General features: G+C 54.2%; 1 protein-coding gene across 1 annotated transcript in view; it reads right to left on the bottom strand.

The window, feature by feature from the left end:
• Window positions 1–839: 839 nt before the first annotated feature.
• Window positions 840–24285, bottom strand: part of klf7b (Kruppel like factor 7b) — a 36610-nt gene continuing 13164 nt past the window's right edge. The window contains exons 2-4 of the mRNA XM_088931118.1: window positions 9766–10348; window positions 5333–5456; window positions 840–2241 (exon numbers count right to left, since the gene is read on the bottom strand). Coding sequence (XP_088787244.1) covers window positions 2190–2241; window positions 5333–5456; window positions 9766–10348 — 759 coding nt within the window. The 3' untranslated portion in view covers window positions 840–2189. The remainder of the gene's footprint in view (window positions 2242–5332; window positions 5457–9765; window positions 10349–24285) is intronic.

Raw genomic sequence — 24285 nt, 5'->3', positions numbered from 1 at the left:
ATTGTTTCTACTCGTGGGAGTGACCACCACACAGGAAGTGACATCAGAGCCCGGCAGACAGCAGGCTTCTGGCCATGCGCAGCCCTCATGCGCAGTCACGCAGAGTCCGGCGGGCAGACGGGCGCCCGCTGATTGTACGAGAGCGGGGAGGAACAACATACGCACAACCTCGCGAAATTTGGCATGTTCGTTTTCGTTTGTTTTTTTTTTTAAAGTTCCCGTTTTCTCACATTACCCCTCCCGGCCCAAATCAAACGGAAAGACCCAACAGATATAAACACACCTTCACTGAGCGATCGGTTTCTGTCGGTCTTTGAGAGAAACGCGACAGGACTCTGCTGTAACTCCGCTCCGCTGACGCGTCCCGACGAGCGCGCGCGACTCCGCCCTCCCGCCGGCCTGTCAGTCCGCCTCTCGGAGTCCTGGGTTGCTTAGCAGCAGCGGCTTCCTGAGCCGGGCGGAGCGTCGTGCCGTGTCAACGACCCGTCCCGATTACCGGCGGGCGAGCAGGGCGACAGTGGCGACTCCCCTGCGGGCGGCGCGATCAGGAGGAGGGGAGATTCCCAGTTTCTTTCCTGGATCGGGAGTACAGGGTGGAGAATGCCAAGGCCGAGGACACCTGGAGACGGCAGTTAAACACGGGAGGGCAAACGGTGATGCCCTTATTTTTCCCGTGTGTTTCAGTCCGAGGTGACGTAAACCGTTAGTACAGAACAGCGGTAGCTAATCCTCTACCGTTAAAACACTTTACCGCAGAGCCACTCCCGGACACGGTCTGTCGCTCTGCCACGCAGTGTTTTACAGTTTCTGTGTTGGTTTGAACGTGTGTGTGTTTTTACTGCTTTTCATAACGAAAAGCTGTGAGCAAAGAAAACGTCCTGTTAATGTCAGTTGGTGTGCGTGTGAGTGTATTTTTTTTTTACTTTTTTTTTCCTTAGATTTTAAGAAAACACGGATGAAAACAGTCAGTGCGGACGATGGGATAAGAATCGGGCGAGCTGTGCTGGAAGTAACATCAGAGTCCTGGGGTCCTGGTAGCTCCTGCAATGGAGTTGGACCCCAAACCACAGTCACGTCTCACCACCCCCCGAGGAACTCCCCAAGGCTGTCCGGCAGGGATAATGGTCCCCCTGGGCTGTGTTGCTCCAGAACGGACCAAAAGGTTCCATTTGCCAAAGAGGATTTCAAGTTTTCTAGGTCGCAAATAAGAAGGCAAAGCCTTCTGGGATTAAGAGCCCTGCAGTTTGGATTGAAAGCACAGAACAGGCCTTCCCTTCCGTTTCAGGAATCACAAAGCTTTTTCGATCAAACCACTGTCCACTGTCCTTCTCCTCGTAGTCAGCGCTTAGGAAGAAGCTACTGATTTCGCTTAGTGCACACGAGTCGTGTCCCCCCCTGTGGCACGCGCAGCTGAACGCGCACATACACAAAGCAACCGTTCGGTGAGTTTTTAAGACGTTTCAGCTGAGAAACAACATTTTTTTTTAAAAAAAGGCAAGAAAGTGTCGCTGCGTAGTCATCGGGCGCCTGCGAATCGGCAGGCATTAAGGTGGGCAGAAAAGAGCTGCCCCCCCCTCTTTGTGTAGTCATCCAAACACACAGCACAGGCCCAGCTGCTGGTTGACCGCTGGCCCTGTCCAGCGATTCCAGACGAGCTTCCGCCCCACAGCCAGAGATCAAGTGCGGCCTCCCTGGATCGTTTGGAACCTTCCCATTCTCCGAAAAAGAGGAGAAATTGCCCACTGTGGAGCGAATCGATCTTCGCCTCTCAAAGCAACCACGACCTCCACAGTGTCCGGTCCGGAGGCAGGCCGGTGGTTGGTGGGCGTTGCAGAAGATTGTACTCTAGCCTCTCCAGATTCCGTGGCAACAGTAGCTCCAAAAAAAATATAGAAATATGTACATATGAGGCATGACTGGATCAGCAGTTGTTTGGCAGTGTCTGACTCCCATCCCTGGCTAGGTAGGTAAGGCATGGCTAATCGCATATCTGCTACAAAGATGATGGACAGTCTTCAAAGTGTGCGTTTTGTTTTGTTTTGTTTTGTTGTTTTTTAAAAAAAGAATTTTTCTCTCTCTTTTGTGTCGTACTCTCCCTCCCCGGTGGCGGCGAGCGCAGGACGGGCTGACTGAAAGCCGGGCTCTGATCGGCTCCGGCTCCCGAGCGGGACCGGACCGGCCACGGGCCCTCAGATGTGCCGCTTCATGTGCAGGGCCAGGTGGTCCGACCGCGAGAAACACCTGAAAGACACGGAGAGGAAGAGGAGTGGGGGGGGGGGGGGGGGTTAGCACTCTTGCCTCCAACAGAAGCCAACACCAACGAGGAGTGCTGGGAAGAGCACACAATCGCTCGTCCTTTACCTGGACACATCTCCTACAATCAACACCCCCAACACTGGCTGGGAAATCAACAAAACAGGGGGAATCCCAGTGGTCAGACAGTGCAGCTGGGATTCCCCTGTGCGCCTGTGTGCCTGTGTGCCTGTGTGTGTGTGTGTGTGTGTGTGTATTTGCATGTGTGCGTGCCTGTCTTAGTTTTAGCTCTCAAACCTCCTGTAAAGGTTTTGGACATTGAGCATTCAGGCCGGACTGCTGACCAGTTGAGTGATCAAAATGAAGTAATACTTCATTAACTGGGACGAACAACCTTTGTCCACCTCCCTGCTAGAAAATGAGTAAAACAGACATGGATATTTGTAATCGATAATAATCATGAGCTTTGGACAGAAGCGGTTCAGAACCACGTCCAGGAGACAGTGCAGCAGGCCCTTCAAGTGTTTGAACACTTGTTGTGAGGGAGGAACAAGGACAGACATACAGCCGTGCTCCTGGAGAAACCGCACTCTTGGCACAGTAGGGCTCTCACACTCAAACTGGAAGAGCTGTATTAGCATCACTGATGATGCACAGTGTTGCCAAAGCTATCACAACCAGTAAACAGTAACAGACATTTAGGACAATAAAATAATATTATCAGAGAGGCACACTCTCTGCTTCTCAGTCTGTTCTGAATCTGTCAGGTGTGGGGATTTTGGGATTTAGTTTGTTACTGAGCTATTGTGTCTTCCAGTGCAGCAGAAAGTGCATCTCTGTCTCTGTTTCTCACAGCTGGCAGTCTGTCCTCTCTCAGTCCAGGCTCAACACTTCAAGCCCCCCTCATGGTCTATACCAGGTCTATACCACTGGTCTATATTTGACTATACCAGTCAAATACCGGACCCTCCAACTTGATCCACTGCAGGAGCCAGGTAGTAATGTTTGATTACTTGGTTATTAACTCAATTATTCAAAAGAGAAAGTGGTGCCAACATACAGAAACCTTCAGCCTTGGAAGCTAGTGAAATTCAGCATCTTCGGTAATGTCATCCTGGAAGATCTGAACTCTATTATCCTCGGTCCTGGGTAGCGCTACAGAACCCACTCTGCTAACAGCAGGACCGCAAAACCTCTCCCATGACCCTGTGCGAGAGAACAGGGCTGGGCTTGTCTGCAGAACTGCCATCGCCTCCGTCACCCCGTCTGCCGACAGCCAAACCGTGCAGCAGAATGCCCCCCCCCCCCAGGTCCCTCGTTCTCTCGGCCTCTCCTGCTCCCCTCCCTTCTTGCGCCTCCCCCCCCCGGCTGTGTCTGAGAGCGCACGGCGCCCAGCCCAGAGCAGGAGGGCGGCGGGACAGATGGCACCGCCAGCCACCGCCAGGGGCCTTCGCACCAGCTGGCTCTCCTCCGCAGGTCTGGGCGGCCAGCGGGAAGCCCCGCAGTCGGGCAGCCTCGGGCCTGCGGGGCGTCCGCTCACGATTATCCGGGATTAACGCCGATGCAGTGGACGCGGGGGGGGTGACACACTGTGCCCCCTCTCCAAGGCTTTGAGAGGGTTCTCCTCCACTGTAACCCCCCTGGGGAAGCTGGATAATGGAGGCAGAAGCCTGCAGCCGTCCAGCCAGCGAGCTGCTCTGTCACTCTGTCTCCCGGACACCATCTGTAGCTCCCCTGCCACTCGGCGCTGAGCCTGGCCCGACATTCCCAGTACACACAAACCCAGCCCCCACCCCGCCTCCTTCCCGCTGCCTCTTCGCTCTTCCATACGGGGCGCAGGGCTTATTCAGGGGAGAATGCTTTCAACAAACACTGCAAGATCTGGCCCAGCCATACCCAGAATTTTTGGTCACTGTCCCTGAAAATGACCTCGCAGGACGAGGTGGCCATTTCTCTCCCTCGCTTTGCAGCTGGGCTGAGGCAGAACCACACCCAGCGTTTCAGAATAAGAACGGAGCTGAAACATGAACAGGAAAAACAATAATATTCCTCTCGCAGGGCAGCACTCCTCTGCTGCGGTGCAGATAAAAGCCCAGGCGAGCTTCCTGCCAGCAGGAGCGGTGTTTGGTCAGTGTTCAGTGTCACCTGACAGGCCTCCATCACGACGGAAAGAACACAGGTCGCTATTTTTCTACCGCGGGGGCTGCTGACCGCTCTCTCTCCCAGGGGGGGGGTCCGTCCCCCCCGGGGGCCGCTCACAGAACCGCGGGCCTCTGACACTTTCTCAAGGAAAGGTGGGCGAGGTTCAGGGAAGGGGTGCACCGCTCAGCGGAAGCAGCAGGGGGTGGCCTGCGTCTCTCGGGACGCTGCTTTGGGAGAGCCTGTCGGCGTGACGCTCGCGGGCGGGGGTGTTTGCTGCTTCGGGGGGGGGCGGTACGGGCAAGCGGATCAGAAGTGTGGGCCGGTGTGTGGGCCGAAGTCTTGGGAGGCAGAGGGAATTAGGGGCAGAGGACCGGAGCCGGGCAACCTGACTATAAGCAATGACATTAGACTCCGATGAGATCACAAAATCAGAACTCCTTGTCCTGGGAACCTTCTGCAGAAGGACAGACTCCCCTCGGATTACAAGAAACAAGTAACACTTGACTTCTGCAAAATTCTACCTTTAGGGGGGGAATTTAATATGAAATGACCGTAAATAATGGAAAACAAATCCTATTTGTGTACATTTTTATGGCTACGTATGCATAAGTGGTATATACCCAATTCCTTTGTGTCACTTTCTGAAATAATGTCTGCTATTTACTCCACGAGTCTTTATTCTAATTTCTATAGAAGCTGTTTTAATGCATTTTTTTTTCATTTTATCCCGTGCGTTCGACACGTTACAAGATGCGTTCGTGTGAACGAAGCAGGGTGGCGATGGACAGGAGCCGACTGCCGTCAAAGCACGAGTCGGCCCAGCGTGCCCGAGACCCAGAAGTCGGCTCCGGCCTGCGGAGTGTTAGGGGAGGGCTTCAGGAACCGCACTCCAGCCATGTGTGGGCGCGGGTTTGGCGTCGGCCTGCGCGAGCCTCACCTGTCGCAGTGGTTACACTTGAAGGGCTTGGCGCCCGTGTGTTTCCGGTAGTGCCTCGTGAGCTCGTCACTCCGGGCGAAGCGCCACTCGCAGCCCTCCCACGAGCACTTGTAGGGCTTCTCACCTGCGGGGAGAGCGGAGGGAAACAGCCAATCACGTCACAGCGCACCTCAGGCCCGCCCCCTTCTCCCATGATCCTCAGTACGACACACATTCGCGCGCAGGCAGCGGGCGGCCTTCAAAGCTCTGTGCGGAGATGCATTAAAACGGCCCATTTCAATCCAGGCCCTTGTACGATTCCTCACACCATTCTGTTTTCCGCACCTGTATTTTTCAGACTCGTGTCTTGAAAAGTTAACAAGGGCCGTCCATAAAGAGCTGCCAGACAATGTTATCTTTGCAGTCTCCTCCAGCTTGTGCCGGCCACATTTACTTTCCCCAGTTTCCCAGAGGCCCCTCCGACAGGGATCAGTCTGCCTGTCTGGGCAGCTGAGATGACAAGACCCCTAGGGAGGGGATTTGCAATTTTAATTGGGGGTGGGGTAGTGATGTATATTGGGGGGTAATTTAACACATTAAAGAACAGCTGCTTCAATCTGTACCGATTCTGATTTCTTCCGAATGAACAGTGACACACGAACCAGAGGGCACTGCTGGAAACTGCCTGGAAGTGCTTTTAAAATTGAGAACAGGAGGCACTTCTTTACACAAAGGATGGTGGGAGTGTGGTACAAGCTACTCATCCATGTCATTGAAGCCACTATCAACGCTTCTTTCAAGAAACAGCTTGATGAGATTTACAGTTTGATGAGATGGGATTAAGTTAACTACTAATTACCAAGGATCCAGAACAGTCTCATCTCGTAACTTCTTCTGTTCATATGATTACGCAAAGATATCTTACAACTAAAACCAACACAATCCATTTGTCTGCACAATAGAAAACAAGAGCTACATTATTTAAAGCTGCACTCGATCACTTTAATTAACAAGTCAAAATTGGAAAAAGGAACAAACACACAGGGGGTAGCTTCATTCGAAAGAAGTGAATTTTTCCTGAATAAACGGTCTGATGCTAACTGCTGCAGATGTACCATGTTCTTCTCACACACCTGAAAACCCCCCTTCTCCTCAAACAGGGAGTGCACACCGCACAGCGCGGATGTCATTTCGCTACATCACAGCGACAGTCCAGCCATGGGCTGCCCGCTTCTGTGTTTGCTCTCTTGCACGCTCCTTCAATCACAGCACCATCCCTGCTTATGGATCATCCACATGTTCCTTGTCAAAGCAGCCCGCAGAAAAGAAAACCACTTTTTCACCGGAGTCTTCATGCAATCAGCTGAACTCGAGTGAAGGTGATGCACACTGAGGGGGAGAGGTCTGAAGATGATGGGTCAATGCTAAACCTTCTAATATCCTGGATTATTTATTATTATTTAAAATCTGTGCAAAAACACGGGGATGAAATGCAACTGCAAATCCAAGGCTTATTTTGGGACTAAGGAGACCAATTACTGTGACGGTGAGCACAGAATAATGGGACATGTGCTTCAGTGGCCTTCCTACTGCTGCCATTCAGGGAAGATAAGGAACAAGTATCTTAGAAATTCCTCTGCAAAAAGAGAACCAACTCCATCTGGCTAGCCACATCCAATCACACCTACATGCTTCCCTCAATTAATCAAGTGATAAACCAGTTGTGGACGTTTGTGATTAATTCAGAACGATTAAATACACTCATGGTTGAACTGTATTTACCCCACAGCCCCTGGAAAACAAAGGGATGGCTTCTTTCCTGTAGCCCAATTGCAGGACCAACCTGCATTTTCCTATTTTATCAAGACAATTTCAGAAGCAAACAATTCATGGCGTCATTCTGCTCGCTAGCAATCAGATTTCGTCTGAGCACGGTGACGCCTAAATTTTAGTCATCAATGAATCATTTGTTTTACACATCTATTGATTAAAACGTATTTGGGCATTTACAATGTTGCCCATTTCTTTAGACAATTATATAAATATGTCTTTTTGAACAAAAAATATATGCGTGCACAAAATCCAATTAACTTCCAGTCTGCTTTTCCAGTTCCATCAGAAATATAACCTAGTGGCCCTAGGCACTATATTTTACCTAAAATTGCAATATTCCATTTTCTGGCCTGGCAGCAGACATCCCTCTAGTGCTCATCTTTCATCCCAGGCTGTCTGCAGCCTGTTTTTCTGTTAGGCCTGCAGAGAGTGATCTGGAGGGACGCAGGTGCAAGAGACAGTACAGAGCTCGCACCCCACTCCCAGTAATTGCTCACCATCCCTTGAGGCCCAACAGCAGCTAGTCAGGCTGGGACCTGCACCCACGGCAACCAGAAACACCAGCCAATTATAGCCCTGGAGCCACAGAGCATGATGCGGTCGCTTAGCAACTAAGAAAAGAAACGGAGGAGACAGCAGTGCAGCCGGCCGAATCAGGCACCCACGGACACACTGTACCACGAGCCAATTATGGCTCACACACATGGAGTGTGATGCAGTTGCCTGGCAACGAAAATAGAGGAGTGGGGGGGGGGGGCGAATGAACAGCAGTGTAGCAGGCTGAGACTGGTACCCAGAGCATCACATAATCAGCCAATTACTGCCTTTTGCCTGGTGCTGATGTGGTTTCCTAGCAACCTCTCCCCCCCCTCCATTCCTCCCACCCCCCACCAGTCTCACAGGTGCCTGTGCTGTAGTTAATTACATTTTCTCAGTCAACTGGAGATAGAACAAGCTATTATGATCTTGGAGGTTGTTAAAGTCACAGGGTAAAAGCCATTTATGGTCCATTATTTTTCCTGAAGTTCCCAATTTTGGTTGCATATAATGAGCTTCCAGACAGAGAGGCAGTACATCGTTTACCCCAAAATCCCATTGTACAATTCCTTATCTGCTTCGGAAATGCCTTTCAGAATGCCTGGCAAGACCATGTAATTTCCATACAGGCTAGTTCTAAGTCATGTTCCAATCTTAATCTTACTGTACCAGTAATTTCTGGAAATAATAACCAAAAAAGAGGATTAAGCTAATTACATCTCTGTTCCAATTTGTTCTTTACAGGATGAGCTCAGTCAGCTTTGTGTCTTCTGTTTTTTTCCCCTGTGCAATGCTCACTGGGTCTCCACGCTAGAGCAGAGGGGGCTCTTGCATATTTCATGGGGCAAATTTGTTGTTTATAAATAATTAACTCATTACAGCTACTGATCAGCAAATTTACAAATTAATAAAAAATAAATATTCATATACTGTATGCAGGGACATTAAATGCATGGCACAATTTAAAAAAAAATAGTTTTTCCAAGTCCTTCTAACATATCTGCCAAAGCTTGCACAGACATCAGGAGGGGCACATCACCTCTTTCCCAGCTTTAACAGACACACGGCTGGTGGAGTAAGCATGCCAGCCCGGGGGGGGGAGGAGAGCAGCTCGACTTCATTTGCTCCCACTCCTTTCCTGCCCTGGGAGTAGAAGTAGAACACGGGCCCCGAACTCGGGTCTAGGGCCCTTTCGAGGGCTGCTCGCTGCTTGTGCTCCCCTCCTGCACCGACACTGCGCTGTAGCACAGTGGAAGCACTGGTTTCTGGGGAGATCGGCCCTGCTGTGTGTCTGTGTGCGGACAACGGAATGACGTCCCGTCCAGAGTGTATCCCATCCTGCCCTGTGCTTGTGCATTGCTTGAGTGGGATAAGCTCTGGTTTCCCTGCGACCCCATACTGGGTAAAGCAGTTAGGAGATGGATGGATGGAGAACTCAAGCAGACAGCTATGAGCGTGGGAGCCCTCACTTGTGTGTGTGAGAGTGTGAGTGTGAGTGAGCCTCACCTGTGTGTCTGAGTGAGTGTGAGTGAGCCTCACCTGTGTGTGTGAGTGAGTGTGAGTGAGCCTCACCTGTGTGTCTGAGTGAGTGTGAGTGAGTCCTCACCTGTGTGTCTGAGTGAGTGTGAGTGAGCCTCACCTGTGTGTCTGAGTGAGTGTGAGTGAGTCCTCACCTGTGTGTCTGAGTGAGTGTGAGTGAGTCCTCACCTGTGTGTGCGAGTGAGTGTGAGTGAGCCTCACCTGTGTGTCTGAGTGAGTGTGAGTGAGTGTGAGTGAGTCCTCACCTGTGTGTGCGAGTGAGTGTGAGTGAGCCTCACCTGTGTGTCTGAGTGAGTGTGAGTGAGTCCTCACCTGTGTGTCTGAGTGAGTGTGAGTGAGTCCTCACCTGTGTGTGCGAGTGAGCGTGAATGAGTGTGAGTGAGCATGTTAGTGCGAGTGAGTGTGTGAGTAGCAGTGGGAGCGAGCGTGTTAGTGTGACTGGGAGAGTGAGTGGGAGTGGGAGCGAGCGTGTGAGTGGGAGTGGGAGCGAGCGTGTTAGTGTGACTGGGAGAGTGAGTGGGAGTGGGTGTGCGCGTGAGCCTCACCTGTGTGTGTCCTCTGGTGTGCCTTCAGGTGCGAGCTCTTTGTGTAAACCTTCCTGCAGCCGTTGAACTGGCAGCGATGGACCCGCTTCTTGTTCTCGGGGGTGACCTCCGCCGCGCCCGCGCCGCCCGCCCCGCCGCCCTGCTCCCCGTCGCTCTGCGTGCCCTTGGCGGAGGAGGGCAGCGCCGGCGCGGCCACCAGCTTGGCGGCCCCCAGGCCCACCTTCTTGGTGACCAGCTTGAGGGTGAGCGTGCCGTCGGCGGTGGCCGTGAGAGTGTGCGCGGGCTTGACGAGGTGCCGCCCGAGCTCCGGGGACGAGGGCGGGGTCAGCGAGGTCACGGCGCTCAGCTGCGCGGCGTTCACCCCTCCGCCGCCTTCCTTGGCGCTGGGGTCGGGGGTCTGGGCGGCCCGCAGGAGGGGCGTGGGGCTGGGCCGCTGGGGCAGGCTGTCCAGCAGGGGCCCCTGCAGGTCCTCGCTGTCGCCCTTCATGAAGGCGGGGGTCAGCAGGCAGTCGAGCTCCTCGTCGAACAGCTCCGTCAGCTTCTTCGGCTCAGTCTGCAGGTACCGCTCCAGCTCCAGGCACGTCTGCCACAGGAACGAGAGAGAGAGAGAGACCGGGGTCACCACGGAGCGGGCAGACCAGAGCAGCAAGCCCACCCCCTCAGCCTGGATGCCGGTTCGTATCCCGCGGCCGGCAGAGGAATCCTACTCTGTTGGGCCCCTGAGCAAGGCCCTTCACCCCAGCTGCTCCAGGGGCGCTGTACAATGGCTGACCCTGCGCTCTGACCCAAGGCTCTCTCCCTGTCTGTGTGTCTCATGGAGAGCAAGTTGGGGTCTGCGAAAAGACAAATTCCTAATACAAGAAATTGTATATGGCCAATAAAGTGATCTCAAAGGTCAAAGGGCATGTACAATGCTTTGGTGAATGAATAAGAAGTTGCAACACTCTTTACCGCCTGCGTATTATCTGAGACGCAAAGGGTGCTTCAGGGGTGAATCCCTGTGTCTTTTACCTGTTGCCTATCTTGCTCTCTACATGCAAACGCTGCTTCCCGAGCTGTTTATGGGGAAGTGTTGGATTCTGGGACAAAGAGTCGCAGGTATAATTACTAAGAGAAGAAACTCCTCAGGGAAATGCTGAAACCATCTGCCCTGAATAACAACAACACTGTCACTCGGCGCTGTGTGAGAAATGCGGTATGATCGAAGCCTTCCTTCTCCCTCTGCCCTTTTGTTTCCCATGTGAGGCCAAAACATGCCGGCCGTCCCAGTGCAGACACACAGCACAGCGAAAAGGCGTTCAGAGGGTCACTCTTCATGCACAGTAACGCCGAGAGGAATGGAAGGTCTGCCACTCTCTTCCAGCAGCCAGCCTGGGGTGCAGGCGTCCCCAGCGAAGAAGACTGTGCCGAGGGGCTCTGGCACACACACGCCCTCTCCCAGCCCATCGCCCTGCCTGCTCCTGCATCATCCACACTCCAGAGCTGCGAGGAAGTCACACACGGCACGCACGGCTTAGTTTTTTTTCTGAAGAATTTTCTCACAAAGAGCTTTTTAATTCGAGTGCTTTTCCTTTTGTCAAGGTAGCAGTTGAAGTGCTTCCTCTGGGCGCCGACACCCCCCCCCCCCCACTCCCCACTCAGCGTGTGCTGATGTGCAATTAGCCATTCAAACAACCCAGCCCAGGCAGGGCGTTCACTCAGCTGGTCTGTCGATCCTGAGGACTCTGCGAGAGACACGGGCTCCCCAGCAGCCTGCCCACGCCAGCTAGGCGGCACAAGTCACCCCCTCATTTGAGAAGATCTTCCGACTGGGGAAAAACACCCCTCCCCCCGACAGCCTACTGTTCCGGCGAAGCCGCTGTATTGATCGAAGAACTATACATTGACAGGTGAAAACACGATTGCTCCAGGCCTTTTCACCCAAATCTTCCTCCACCCCAGGTTTCACGACCTACGGCATCCCTGATGTCTGTGACGGGATGTGAGCAATAATGAGGTACAGGGCGCCCCCTGGAGGGCGAGGAACACGGGGCTGTTAAAGGAGGGCATGCAGTCTGACTGGCCATTATTATAGAAAATGACTCCCTGGGAGAGAGGAGGCAGAGGAGCTCTGGAAAACAGAGGGCGGAGGAGCTGGGGTTCGAGCCTCTGCTATACTCACTGGAGAAAACAAAAATAAGGTCCTGCAAAGACATCTATTGAGTGTTTACTTTTAACAAATTTTTTAAATGATTCGCATTTCTATTGAGCAAGTTGGAATGTATATTTCTGTTATGTGCGAGTACATACTGTTTTAGATGTCTGAGGTTGTAAAGTCCTGTCGTACGTATTCTTTCGCCATGAGTCAATAACATTCTCAAAAAATTACTTAAAAATCCGAGATGCTTCCCCTGCTCGAAAAAAAAAGCAAGTATTTCGGAACGTATTTCATTGTGGTAATTCACAGAAACCCAAGGATCAGCAGGATACGAGTGATTAAAATAAGTAATAAAAAATAAGGTTGGAAAGTGTTGTGGAGAGAGTGCAATATCTCTTGCCTCGTTAACTTCATAATGACACAGTGATTACTGCAGACTAAAACAGCTCTTGCAGGAAAACGTTCTGATGATCAGCTGCAGGATATAGATCAAACGGGCTCACCAGGCTCAGTTTGTTCACAGCCCTGTCATATGTAGCAGAGACAGAAGGGGGTGCAAGTGAGACCCTGGATGCAAACATGAGTGGGGGGGGGGCTGTCCCTTCACTCTGAGGTGTTCAGCATTATTCTTGTCTTGGGCCAAAAATAAACCAAAACACAGAAACTGAAAGATGTTTCCTAGACTAGCGTGTAAGGAAAAGTGATCCATCATTTCATGATCTGGGCTTGCTTGTTAAAGGGAAGAGGAAGGACAGGATGTTGACTCCCTCATCATCACACTCTCACCACCTGCACACCCCCCCTCATCATCATCACTCTCACCACCTGCACACCCCCCCCCATCATCACACTCTCACCACCTGCACACCCCCCCTCATCAACATCACTCTCACCACCTGCACACCCCCCCCATCATCACACTCTCACCACCTGCACACATCCCCCATCATCACACTCACACCACCTGCACACCCCCCCTCATCATCACACTCCCACCACCTGCACACCCCCCCCATCATCACACTCTCACCACCTGCACACGCCCCCCTCATCATCATGCTCACCACCTGCACACCCCCCCTCATCAACATCACTCTCACCACCTGCACACCCCCCCCATCATCACACTCTCACCACCTGCACACCCCCCCTCATCATCACACTCTCACCACCTGCACACATCCCCCATCATCACACTCTCACCACCTGCACACACCCCCCCTCATCATCACACTCTCACCACCTGCACACCCCCCCTCATCATCACACTCTCACCACCTGCACACCCCCCTCATCATCACACTCACACCACCTGCACACCCCCCCTCATCATCACACTCTCACCACCTGCACACCCCCCCCATCATCACACTCTCACCACCTGCACACCCCCCCTCATCATCATCACTCTCACCACCTGCACACCCCCCCATCATCACACTCACACCACCTGCACACACCCCCCCTCATCATCACACTCACACCACCTGCACACCCCCCCTCATCATCACACTCACACCACCTGCACACACCCCCCCATCATCACACTCTCACCACCTGCACACCCCCCTCATCATCACACTCTCACCACCTGCACACCCCCCTCATCATCACACTCTCACCACCTGCACACCCCCCCTCATCATCACACTCTCACCACCTGCACACCCCCCCTCATCATCACACTCTCACCACCTGCACACCCCCCCCATCATCACACTCTCACCACCTGCACACACCCCCCCTCATCATCACACTCACACCACCTGCACACCCCCCCTCATCATCACACTCTCACCACCTGCACACCCCCCCCATCATCACACTCTCACCACCTGCACACCCCCCCCATCATCACACTCTCACCACCTGCACACGCCCCCCTCATCATCATGCTCACCACCTGCACACACCCCCCTCATCATCACACTCTCACCACCTGCACACACACCCCTCATCATCACTCTCACCACCTGCACACCCCCCCTCATCATCACACTCACACCACCTGCACACCCACCCCATCATCAAACTCACACCACCTGCACACCCCCCCTCATCATCACACTCACACCACCTGCACACCCCCCCTCATCATCACACTCACACCACCTGCACACCCCCCCTCATCATCACACTCTCACCACCTGCACACCCCCCCTCATCATCACACTCACACCACCTGCACACCCCCCCTCATCATCACACTCACACCACCTGCACACACCCCCCCCATCATCACACTCTCACCACCTGCACACCCCCCCATCATCACACTCTCACCACCTGCACACCCCGCCTCATCATCACACTCTCACCACCTGCACACCCCCCCCCATCATCACACTCTCACCACCTGCACACATCCCCCATCATCACACTCACACCACCTGCACACGCCCCCTCATCATCACACTCTCACCACCTGCACACCCCCCCCATCATCACACTCTCACCACCTGCACACGCCCCCCTCATCATCATGCTCACCACCTGCACACACACCCCTCATCATCACTCTCACCACCTGCACACCCCCCCTCATCATCACACTCACACCACCTGCACACCCCCCCTCATCATCACACTCACACCACCTGCACACCCCCCCCCTCATCATCACACTCACACCACCTGCACACCCCCCTCATCATCACACTCTCACCACCTGCACACCCCCCCCATCATCACACTCACACCACCTGCACACCCCCCCCATCATCACACTCTCACCACCTGCACACGCCCCCCTCATCATCACACTCTCACCACCTGCACACCCCCCCCATCATCACACTCTCACCACCTGCACACCCCCCCCATCATCACACTCTCACCACCTGCACACACCCCCCCCATCATCACACTCTCACCACCTGCACACACCCCCCCCATCATCACACTCTCACCACCTGCACACCCCCCCCATCATCACACTCTCACCACCTGCACACATCCCCCATCATCACACTCACACCACCTGCACACACCCCCCATCATCACACTCTCACCACCTGCACACCCCCCCATCATCACACTCTCACCACCTGCACACCCCCCCTCATCATCACACTCTCACCACCTGCACACATCCCCCATCATCACACTCACACCACCTGCACACACCCCCCATCATCACACTCACACCACCTGCACACCCCCCCTCATCATCACACTCACACCACCTGCACACCCCCCCTCATCATCACACTCTCACCACCTGCACACCCCCCCCCTCATCATCACACTCACACCACCTGCACACCCCCCCCCATCATCACACTCTCACCACCTGCACACCCCCCCCATCATCACACTCTCACCACCTGCACACGCCCCCCTCATCATCATGCTCACCACCTGCACACCCCCCCTCATCATCACACTCTCACCACCTGCACACGCCCCCCTCATCATCACACTCTCACCACCTGCACACGCCCCCCTCATCATCACACTCACACCACCTGCACACACCCCCCCTCATCATCACACTCTCACCACCTGCACACACCCCCCCTCATCATCACACTCACACCACCTGCACACCCCCCCTCATCATCACACTCACACCACCTGCACACCCCCCCTCATCATCACACTCTCACCACCTGCACACCCCCCCTCATCATCACACTCTCACCACCTGCACACACCCCCCATCATCACACTCTCACCACCTGCACACACCCCCCTCATCATCACACTCACACCACCTGCACACCCCCCCTCATCATCACACTCTCACCACCTGCACACACCCCCCCTCATCATCACACTCTCACCACCTGCACACCCCCCCCTCATCATCACACTCTCACCACCAATGCAAATGTAATTCTGGCCAATCGCCATACCTCCTGCGCACTGGAGCCACAGGGCATCATTACATGCCCTGCGGAACAGGACAATGACAATACCCGTCTTGGCATGTGTGCAGCACGGGCACCAGTGCACAGCCCTGGGAAGAAACCACAGCACACTGGCTTCAAGTCTCATAGGAGTTGTTCAGCTACCAATCATGAAACTGCTAAAGATGGTGCTGTGATCAGCTCAGTTTATTGCCGATACAAGTTTCCCCCTGCCCTTTACCAGTCATGGCCTCCTAATAATCCCTCATCTCTGAACTGGCTTCATCACTCTGCTCTCCTCCCCACTGAGAGCTGGTGCATGGGGAGAGTACTGGTGCACTCCGGCTGCACACTGGTGGAATGGAGTGTCTAGAGAAGCGCTATAGAAGTGTAAGGAATTATTATTATTTTTCCCCACCAGCAACCCTGCCCAGCTTCAGAAGGCTGGGGAAACGTTCTGTGAGAGCAACAGGACCGTCCTGCGCCGTGGCCCGCACACGCATGAGTCGCACAAGCAGTCTCTTCTCCCTCCGCCCTCCATCTCGCACAGGCGCGCTGTCCTCGTGCTCCTCCTCAGCTCAGGAGGGTGGCAGAGGAAGGCCTGGTGTTTCGTACCCCGGCGTGTAGCAGCTTCCGAGACAGACAGAGACACCCCCTCCCCCTCCTCCTCAGCCCCCCCCAGTGAAATTTTAATAAGCAGCCCGTAACGGGGCAGGCCTGCACAGGCTCACGCTGTGCAATCAGCGGCCACCGGCCCCCGTTTCTGCACCTGTGTCACCGTGTGCAGCAGCTGGGAGGGCCAGGCCCTCCCCCACCACTTCCATTAACTCACACCCCCCCCCCCCTCCAGCTCCAGCCCAGACAGTCCACGAGGAACCCCCACTCCCCTCCCCCACACCCCCTCTCGCTCCGCTGACACCTCTCAGACTGCAGAGCAATTAGCACTAAAGCACCATCTTCCCCTGACAGCCACCCGACCGGGCTAATAAAAACAGGTTATAAAAATAAATGGATGGCACATATACACGGCTGAAGAGAAATGCAAACAGCTGTTAATGCAGACAAGGCAGATTCGCCCTTTTAATTTTGGGATAATTTAATCCTGTTTCTCTTGGCCCGGCGCCACGGTGCTCACAGAATGGCACTGCCACAGACTGCACAGCGGGGCTATTCGGCGAGTGTCTTTCGGGACATGCAAGGGTATTTTTAAAGACAGACAGCAGGCCACTCTTCGGACCGGCTGGCCTTGTGCTGTCTTACAGTACAGAGCTGCTCTCTTCTCGCGCTCTTGTCTCTTCACGCAAAGGCGACACCTGTGCCTTGGTGAACGGGTCTGTGAGAGAGCCAGTCTCGCTTTGGAAATGCTTCACAGCTCCTGAAGCTGCAATTTCACAGTCTGAAAACCTTAGGGTACCTTAAAATACCAAGACGCTTCCGTTCAGCACATATGAAACGACTTCAACAAGCTAAAATAAATCTAAGGGAAAAATTGATCTGACATCCCGATAAGCTGTTCACGTGCAGTCATAAACGCACTTAGAAAAATGTCCACTAACACTCTGGGCGTTTGGGAACGTCCCGATTCCATACTGTGATTTAATGCCCCTTCGGTCTCACAGAAAACACCCCTTTGGGTTTCATTAAATCCCTCCATTCAACACTATTGCCACCCTTATCCTCATTACATTAGAACCAACATCTACTGAATTCCCCCTGACCACAACACTACGGCACACCCCACACTGCGGGTGGAAAACGGGAAAGCACATCGTAAATCCCTGGATTAGACACAGGGACGGCAATGCCCACCTGTGCCCCTGTGATTTATAGCAAGGATAGCTCTTTGTCTGTAAAGCAGTAATCGGTGGGATTAGAAATAAACTAGGAAACCAGAAAATCACTTCGTACAAAGAAACACTAGTGGGCACTTGACGTCACTGGGGGCACATTCTGCTCAAAAACACCGTCTCTAAATCTCCACAGCATTATGGGAAGCGAGGAGAGAGCTGGCAGACAAACAGCAAGGCGCTGCTCAGAGCTGCTCTCACTCCAAGCATGTAGTGCCCTCTCAGGTGACCCGCGCAGACCTGGGGTCACAGACGAGGGAGAAAGGCTGGCGCTCAGCGGCGTGATCAACAGAGCGTGCGGTGCTGGAGCAGGGCCAAGCCCACTGCCGTTACAAGACAGTCAATTTTAATTGCCAGTCGCTTCTTTCTTTTAAAAGACACAGAAAGAATTTGTGCCACTCTCCGGCTGCAGTCCTCTGCACTGTGGATTATAAGAACAAGCACACCTGCCCCAGAGCGACAAAGTGTCACAGGCCAGAGCAGTGGAGTGTGAATGATGGAGCTGTTTAGTTCAGAGTGGCTGGAAGATCATGTAATTGGACTGTAAGACCTGGGTACTTATTAACGAAAGGCACGCAGTTTCACACAGTTTCATACAGCACACTGTCGATTTGAGTTGCTCTGAGAAACTGCTCAGTACTAAAAAGGACTGACTAAAATAAAAACTGTTTAACCCACTAAGGATAAAGTGTGGGAGCGGGAAAGCCAAAAGACCAGATTTTAAAGTAGGATGCAACTATTCAAAAGGATAAGACAAGGGAGAAGAACACTGTCCACAGATTCCAGCTCCGCTTTTTTCTATCTGCTGCTTTTCTTCCACTGAGCCTGGAGGAACTCCTGCTTCCCGAGTGACTGCCCTGCGCTGGCCGGTGGCCTTCCCTTTCCTTCAGGGCTGCCCGGTCGTTCCCTCCGCCCGCCTGGGGCCGCTCCTGACAGCGAGCTCAGCATCGCAGGGAACAGCCCCGTCGGGGTGCAGCCGGAGACAGGAGAAACAGAAACAGGCTAACCTCGCGTTCGTGCACCGGCCCGCGCAAAATCTGGAGCTCGTTCAGCGGCTCCCTCTCAAAGCCCAGCGGATGATATATTCGGGAGGGTAGGAGGGAGCTGCATTCACAGACCCCACTGTCCTGCATGGCTTACAGCCAGCCTGCAAGCTGCAGTGAAGCATCCAGAACTACATCACCCAGCATGCCTCACGGCAGTATTCACCCCATCGCTGTATCAGCCTGTGAAAGAGGTGCGTGGCTGGCAGAGACAGACCCATCCCTCTGATGAAGAACACGCAAGCAATTCTCCTTGCGGTCATTCCTCACTCTCTGCTTACTCACGGCCCTGTGTTTACACCACTTTAACAATTGCTTGGCAGCAGTGTATATCCAGACCCAATTGCTCTGTAAATGTAAAGCCTGATAGATCTGGTAAAACCTCCCGTCTTTTCATCTGTAATGGAGCTCAGCCCTCCGGGAGCGAATGCTTTCTGTCTCTGAGGCACCTTGTTCCTCCTGCTATCCTTGCATATTCACGCAAAATCAACAAACCTCATTTAAAAACACAATCAGCCACCCTTACTGGAAGGAGAAATCAATACGCTAAAATTCTAGTGAGAAAAGCCATCTGTCAGCTCTAGGGAACACGGACTCAGTCACTTGCAGAATCACTGAGTCACAAATAAGATTTAAACACCCAGGATTCTTGCATTTTCCAGAGAATAATCAACATTCACAGGACACGGTCAGCAGAGTCCATGCAGTGCGAAATCCAGAACGAGGCCGGATATCTCTCAAGATCCACGGCTCCCCGCGTGGCCTTATTTCTAACGGACAACGTTCTGTGACACTCCTGGACCTGCTGTGTCACGCAGTCTGTGTGAACAAGAGCAATGCTGGGGCCGAGCGTCGTCAGTACGTCCCTGTTCAGAAGACACAGCAGCGCAGCTAACGAGAACTAACCTCGTCACTCTGGGAAAGAGCAACACCCCCCCGTCACGAATCGCACTCGCGCGTGTAAGCGCTCCCGCATTCCCACGAGCTCTTCTCTCCCAAAACGTCCACGCACCAATCTTCTCAGCACTATTGAAACGCTCACCAGTCTTCCTTTCCTTGCTCACGATTGAGGTCTCCTCCCTGAGCTTCGTACTTGTACATTCCCAACCCTCATAGTCTAGTTATTAGACTCCCAGCATTTCGACTCTACGCTTCCCTTCGACTGCGCCTTCGCCTCCCGATTTGGTACCGATGCACCCTAGACGCCTTCCCGGATTTTGGACCCGGCTTTTGTACTCGACCACGTCTTCGCATCCCATCTCTACTCCAAACCTTCCTCTCTGAAGAGCCTCGCATAGGATCCCAGTCCTCCGAAGTCCGGGCCCCCGTGACACCCCCTTTCTTAATGGGTATAAACAGGCGTTAAATAAGACGAAAAGGAAGGAATTTTCTGGGTGAGGTTTCCAGAGCTGACGGGTAAATTGCTACATGTAAAGTTAGGTATTTCTGTTGACAGTTTCAACTGTCTGGGGAGGGGTGCTGTCTCACTGCAGAGCTGAATGTCTTGAGGTGACTGAACGAACAGCAGCAGTGCTTCCTGCGGGGGCTGTGCCCACCGAGTGCACGCCAAGCGCGTTCCGGCTGGACAGAAGCCGTCCACCACGAGACCCATCCCGGCCACTCGGGCTTCGGCCTGGCCCCTGACGGCCCGGGGCGTCCTTGGGGGCTGGGGAAACACGCAGCAGCTGAACCTGGGCAAGGAAGTTTGCTCACTAACGCCCCCCTGGAGGCGGGGCAACAGCAGGGCACCAGACTGCTGAGCAATCCCAGCCGGAGGGAGAGCGTTCTCCTGGCTCAGAGTCGAGGGGACGCTCTCTTGCGCCTCAGAGCTCTGCCCGGGGACATGCACACCAGTCACAGAGCCTGGAGAGCCTGCCCCGCACAGCCGAGTTATCGATAGAAACTACCTTTCGACTACCCCCAGCGCCACCACAACACGCCCTTCACACCCTCGGCTGGTTTAGCGCCTGTCGAGAGCGAGGAGCGGGAGGGGCTAAAATTAGCCACCTTGCCTGCGATGCTGTTTCTCGTGGGAATGTGACCTGGTCCGTGACACCTCTTCCCCACTCCGAAAAACAACGGTCTCCGCTCCCGACGGCCTCCACGGCAACAGGGAGGACGCGCCTGACGGATCAGTCTGTTGCCGAGCTGGGCCGGGCTGGACGGCGCACGGCGATGCCGTTTCGTCCACCCCGAGACCCAATCCCGACCTTCAGGCCGGCCCCTTCCCAGAGGGAAAAGTGGACACCAGCCCACCAGAGCGAGCGGCCCGCGTGGGACACCAGCCCACCAGAGCGAGCGGCCCGCGTGGGACAGCAGCCCACCAGAGCGAGCGGCCCGCGTGGGACACCAGCCCACCAGAGCGAGCGGCCCGCGTGGCCTCTCTCAGCGTGTCCCCGCACAGCACCCCTTAACTCTCTCTCCCAGGCAACAGGAGAGCCCCTGAACGCACGACACAGCCAGCGTGTTAATCAGGGGGGACTCGTGCCCAAACCCGGATAATCCCTCCGCAGAGGCAGCGACACCCGTTTCAGGACGCGGCTCCTCGTGTCTCCTTAACTGGATTTGCACAGCTTGTCTTTCCGCTCGGCGTCCTGACAGCGGCCGGCTGGCAGAGCCGGAGTAATCTAATCGGCTCACGGAGGTTCTCATTGAACCGCAATCCCATTGAAGGGAGACACTTTCCCCTGAATGGGGTTAACTGCCTGTTAGGAGATTGCACGCCGGAGTGAGGGGTGTTTAAGCTAATTGCGCCGTGTGCCAGGCTAATCCCCCTTTCCGCCGCAGCGGAGGGGAGGGGAGGGAGAGACAAAAGAGGTACGAGAGGGGCAAGGGAGACAAAAACAGCTGGAGCAGGGGGGAGGAGCCGGGGGGAGAGGGGGACAAAGGAGCAGGGGAGACAAAGGAGCGCGCGCGGGAGACAGGCTCCAGTCGCTCGCGGCTGCCGGAGTCCAGACCCGACAGGAGACTTCAGGTCCGCAGGTTTAGTACCAGGCATGCCTCATCCGATTCAGGGACACAGGGAGCCAGGGCCTATCCCAGCAAGCAACGGGCCCAAGGCAGGATACACCCAGGACAGTCACGCACAGACACGGACACGCACACACACGCACACGCACGCACACCCGGACGAGCCCCTTCTCTCCTGGCTGCCCGTGGCAGGGTCAGAGCCTGGCAAGGATGCCATTCCCTAGAACTCCCAGTGAAAACCCCACCCAACACAAGAGCAGACTCCCAGTGGGCCTGAAGATAATAGGTAGGTAGGTAGGTAGGTAGGTAGGTAGGCCCCTTATCAGGCCATCAAGGCCCATGGGGGAATGGGGGGCAAGGGCGGCCATATTTCTTGGAGGTGGAGGTGATGCGGTCAGCATCACGCTGCGGCCAGCCTGTTACCTCTGGAAGGATTAACCCCCGGCACTCATTTGGAAAGCAGGCTGACTGGACCTGGGAGCCGTCTGGAAGGAATTGGAGCAAGCGATGTACCTGGGAGTGAACCCGCGACCTTCCTGTCAGGAGCCAGACGCCCTTGCTCCGCCTGAAGATGGTACGTCACGAAAACAAAGTCCGCGCTTTAAAAAGCGCCGTGTCTCAGTGTGCCTCGGTGGTCTGACGCAGGCACGCAGCCCAGTGCAGGACCTCAGCACCCCGACGACCGCGCTCCCTCAGTCACAAGCTGTCGAAACCCGCAGGGCAGCCAGGGCTTGACGACAGGAACACTCTCCTCTTTCGCCAGTCTCTCAGAGCCTCAGAGACTCCCGGCCCCCGGCCAGCACACGCCTCCTCACTCAGCGCTGCCCATTAACAGAGCAGCTACTGTACATTCCCATCCGCTAAAATTATCCTACTGTACCGATCGGCCGGGAGTTATATCATAGCTGTGCGCCTGCCGAGAGGGGCCGAATTACACCCAGCAGAGAGGGGAAAAGGAACTGTGGGTAGGAGCCTGATCACTGAGGATGAGAGGGAACCAGGCCTGTCCAGACAATGGCCTCTCTGGACAACGGCCTCTCAGGTAAGAGTCTCCCGAGGTCCCCCAGCGGGCTGACTGAAGGGCCCAGCTCGTGTCCTTGACGCAGTGCGGCCGACCTCACTCTCATCTGCGACTTCTGTACGCCTGAGCCTTTAATCAGGAGAGTAAAGCCTTTCCTTCGCACACGTACATCTGTATACAGGGCTGGGGCTTTCATGCATAAGCCAATAGCCTGACTCCTTTCAAGAACAGGCTGGAGGAGACCCCGGGATTAGCTCTTAAAAAACAGAAGCACCATGAGCTGAACGGCATCTCGTCTGCAGCTTTTCCTACCAGTCACCTGAGCAGGACAGATCGCAAACCTTCATTCTGGGCCACAAAATGCACTCCCATAAGAAATTCTCTGTAACAATATCAGTTGCAATAGCATATTTAAAGCTGCAGGCATATGTATTGGCACTCTGTACCCACAAGAAGTTTTCTCATTGTTTCAGTTGGAGTATTTTTCTCCTGGATCTATACAGGAAACTCTTTCTAACAAGCTCATCTAGTGCACCAGGCTCCAGTGCTCTTCTGAGACTTGAGGCCTGCCATGTGATCCTCTCTGTGCAGACCGGTGCTTCAGGAGTGTTTTGTTTCTTTGCGAGGACTGAATTCCACACAGTGCAATGTTCTGGGCAAGAGTTTGATTTCCAACAGGGACGACATGCAGTGCATCTAAAATCAGCGAGGTACACATTTTAACAAGTGCATAAAAATAAAAAAGGACGATAAACACACGGTTCTCCTTTACCTGGTCTCTGTTCTCACTCTCAAGATCTAGACCTTGTTTAACTATTAAATTAACAGAACTCTGCTCTTCTGCTACAGACCTATGGAAATGACAAGTCTCAGCCCTACCCTCCTACAGTACGCCCCCCTCTGTCTAAGAAACTACCCCATTTCTTTCTTTTTCGCAGCTCTACCACAGACAAAAGCATCCATTTTCTGTAGCCAAAAGAACTCTGTACAAATCTCAGTCCTGCACGTTCTATCGCTGCCTTATCGCTGCTCGCCTTGGCACCTTCAGAGTCTGGGAAACGCCTGGGAAGGCCGAGTCCTGCTCCTGAGGTTGAGGCCTAGAAGATCCCCTGGCTGGTGTGTGGGATCACAGACCCCGTGTGGGAGAGACGGGGCAGCGTAGGGTCTCGGGCCCCCCGGCTCCCCGAGCAACAGGCGTTATCAGATCACGGCCTGCCAGGGCGGCGGTGTCTGAAGGCAACCGCTCGGTGGCCGTTCCAGAGCGATGCCGATGGATTGAGTTTGTCAGCCCCCGCAGGAAAACAGGGCAAGAGTTCGGCTTCTGCAGGCGCTGACCCGGCGCGGCCGCGGTACCTCGCCCCCACTAACAGGCATCAGACGCACTGGAACGGCAGCGAACCGCGGGCGAGCATCGCGCGAGAAGTGATTAAAACTTCTGGGAGTCAACGGCAAGGCCACTGCTGAGATCCGTGTTCCAGGGATTTCCTGACGTCCCCCCTTAAACTGGGAGATACCGGCCGCGTGATCACGCCAGCTGCAAAGCGAGACGAACGGGCTGTTTCCTGGGGTGTCTTCCCCACGATCCCCGTCAGAGCAGGCCGAAGAAGAGTGCCCTGAAAACCTACGTTTCGGCCCTTTCGGTGGCACTTGT

This window comes from Atractosteus spatula, chromosome 13 (genome assembly GCF_055471065.1).
Source record: "Atractosteus spatula isolate fAtrSpa1 chromosome 13, fAtrSpa1.hap1, whole genome shotgun sequence".
NCBI lineage: Eukaryota > Metazoa > Chordata > Actinopteri > Semionotiformes > Lepisosteidae > Atractosteus > Atractosteus spatula.
The sequence above is the reverse complement of the archived record's forward strand: the minus strand, read 5'-3'. Positions and strand labels throughout refer to the sequence as shown.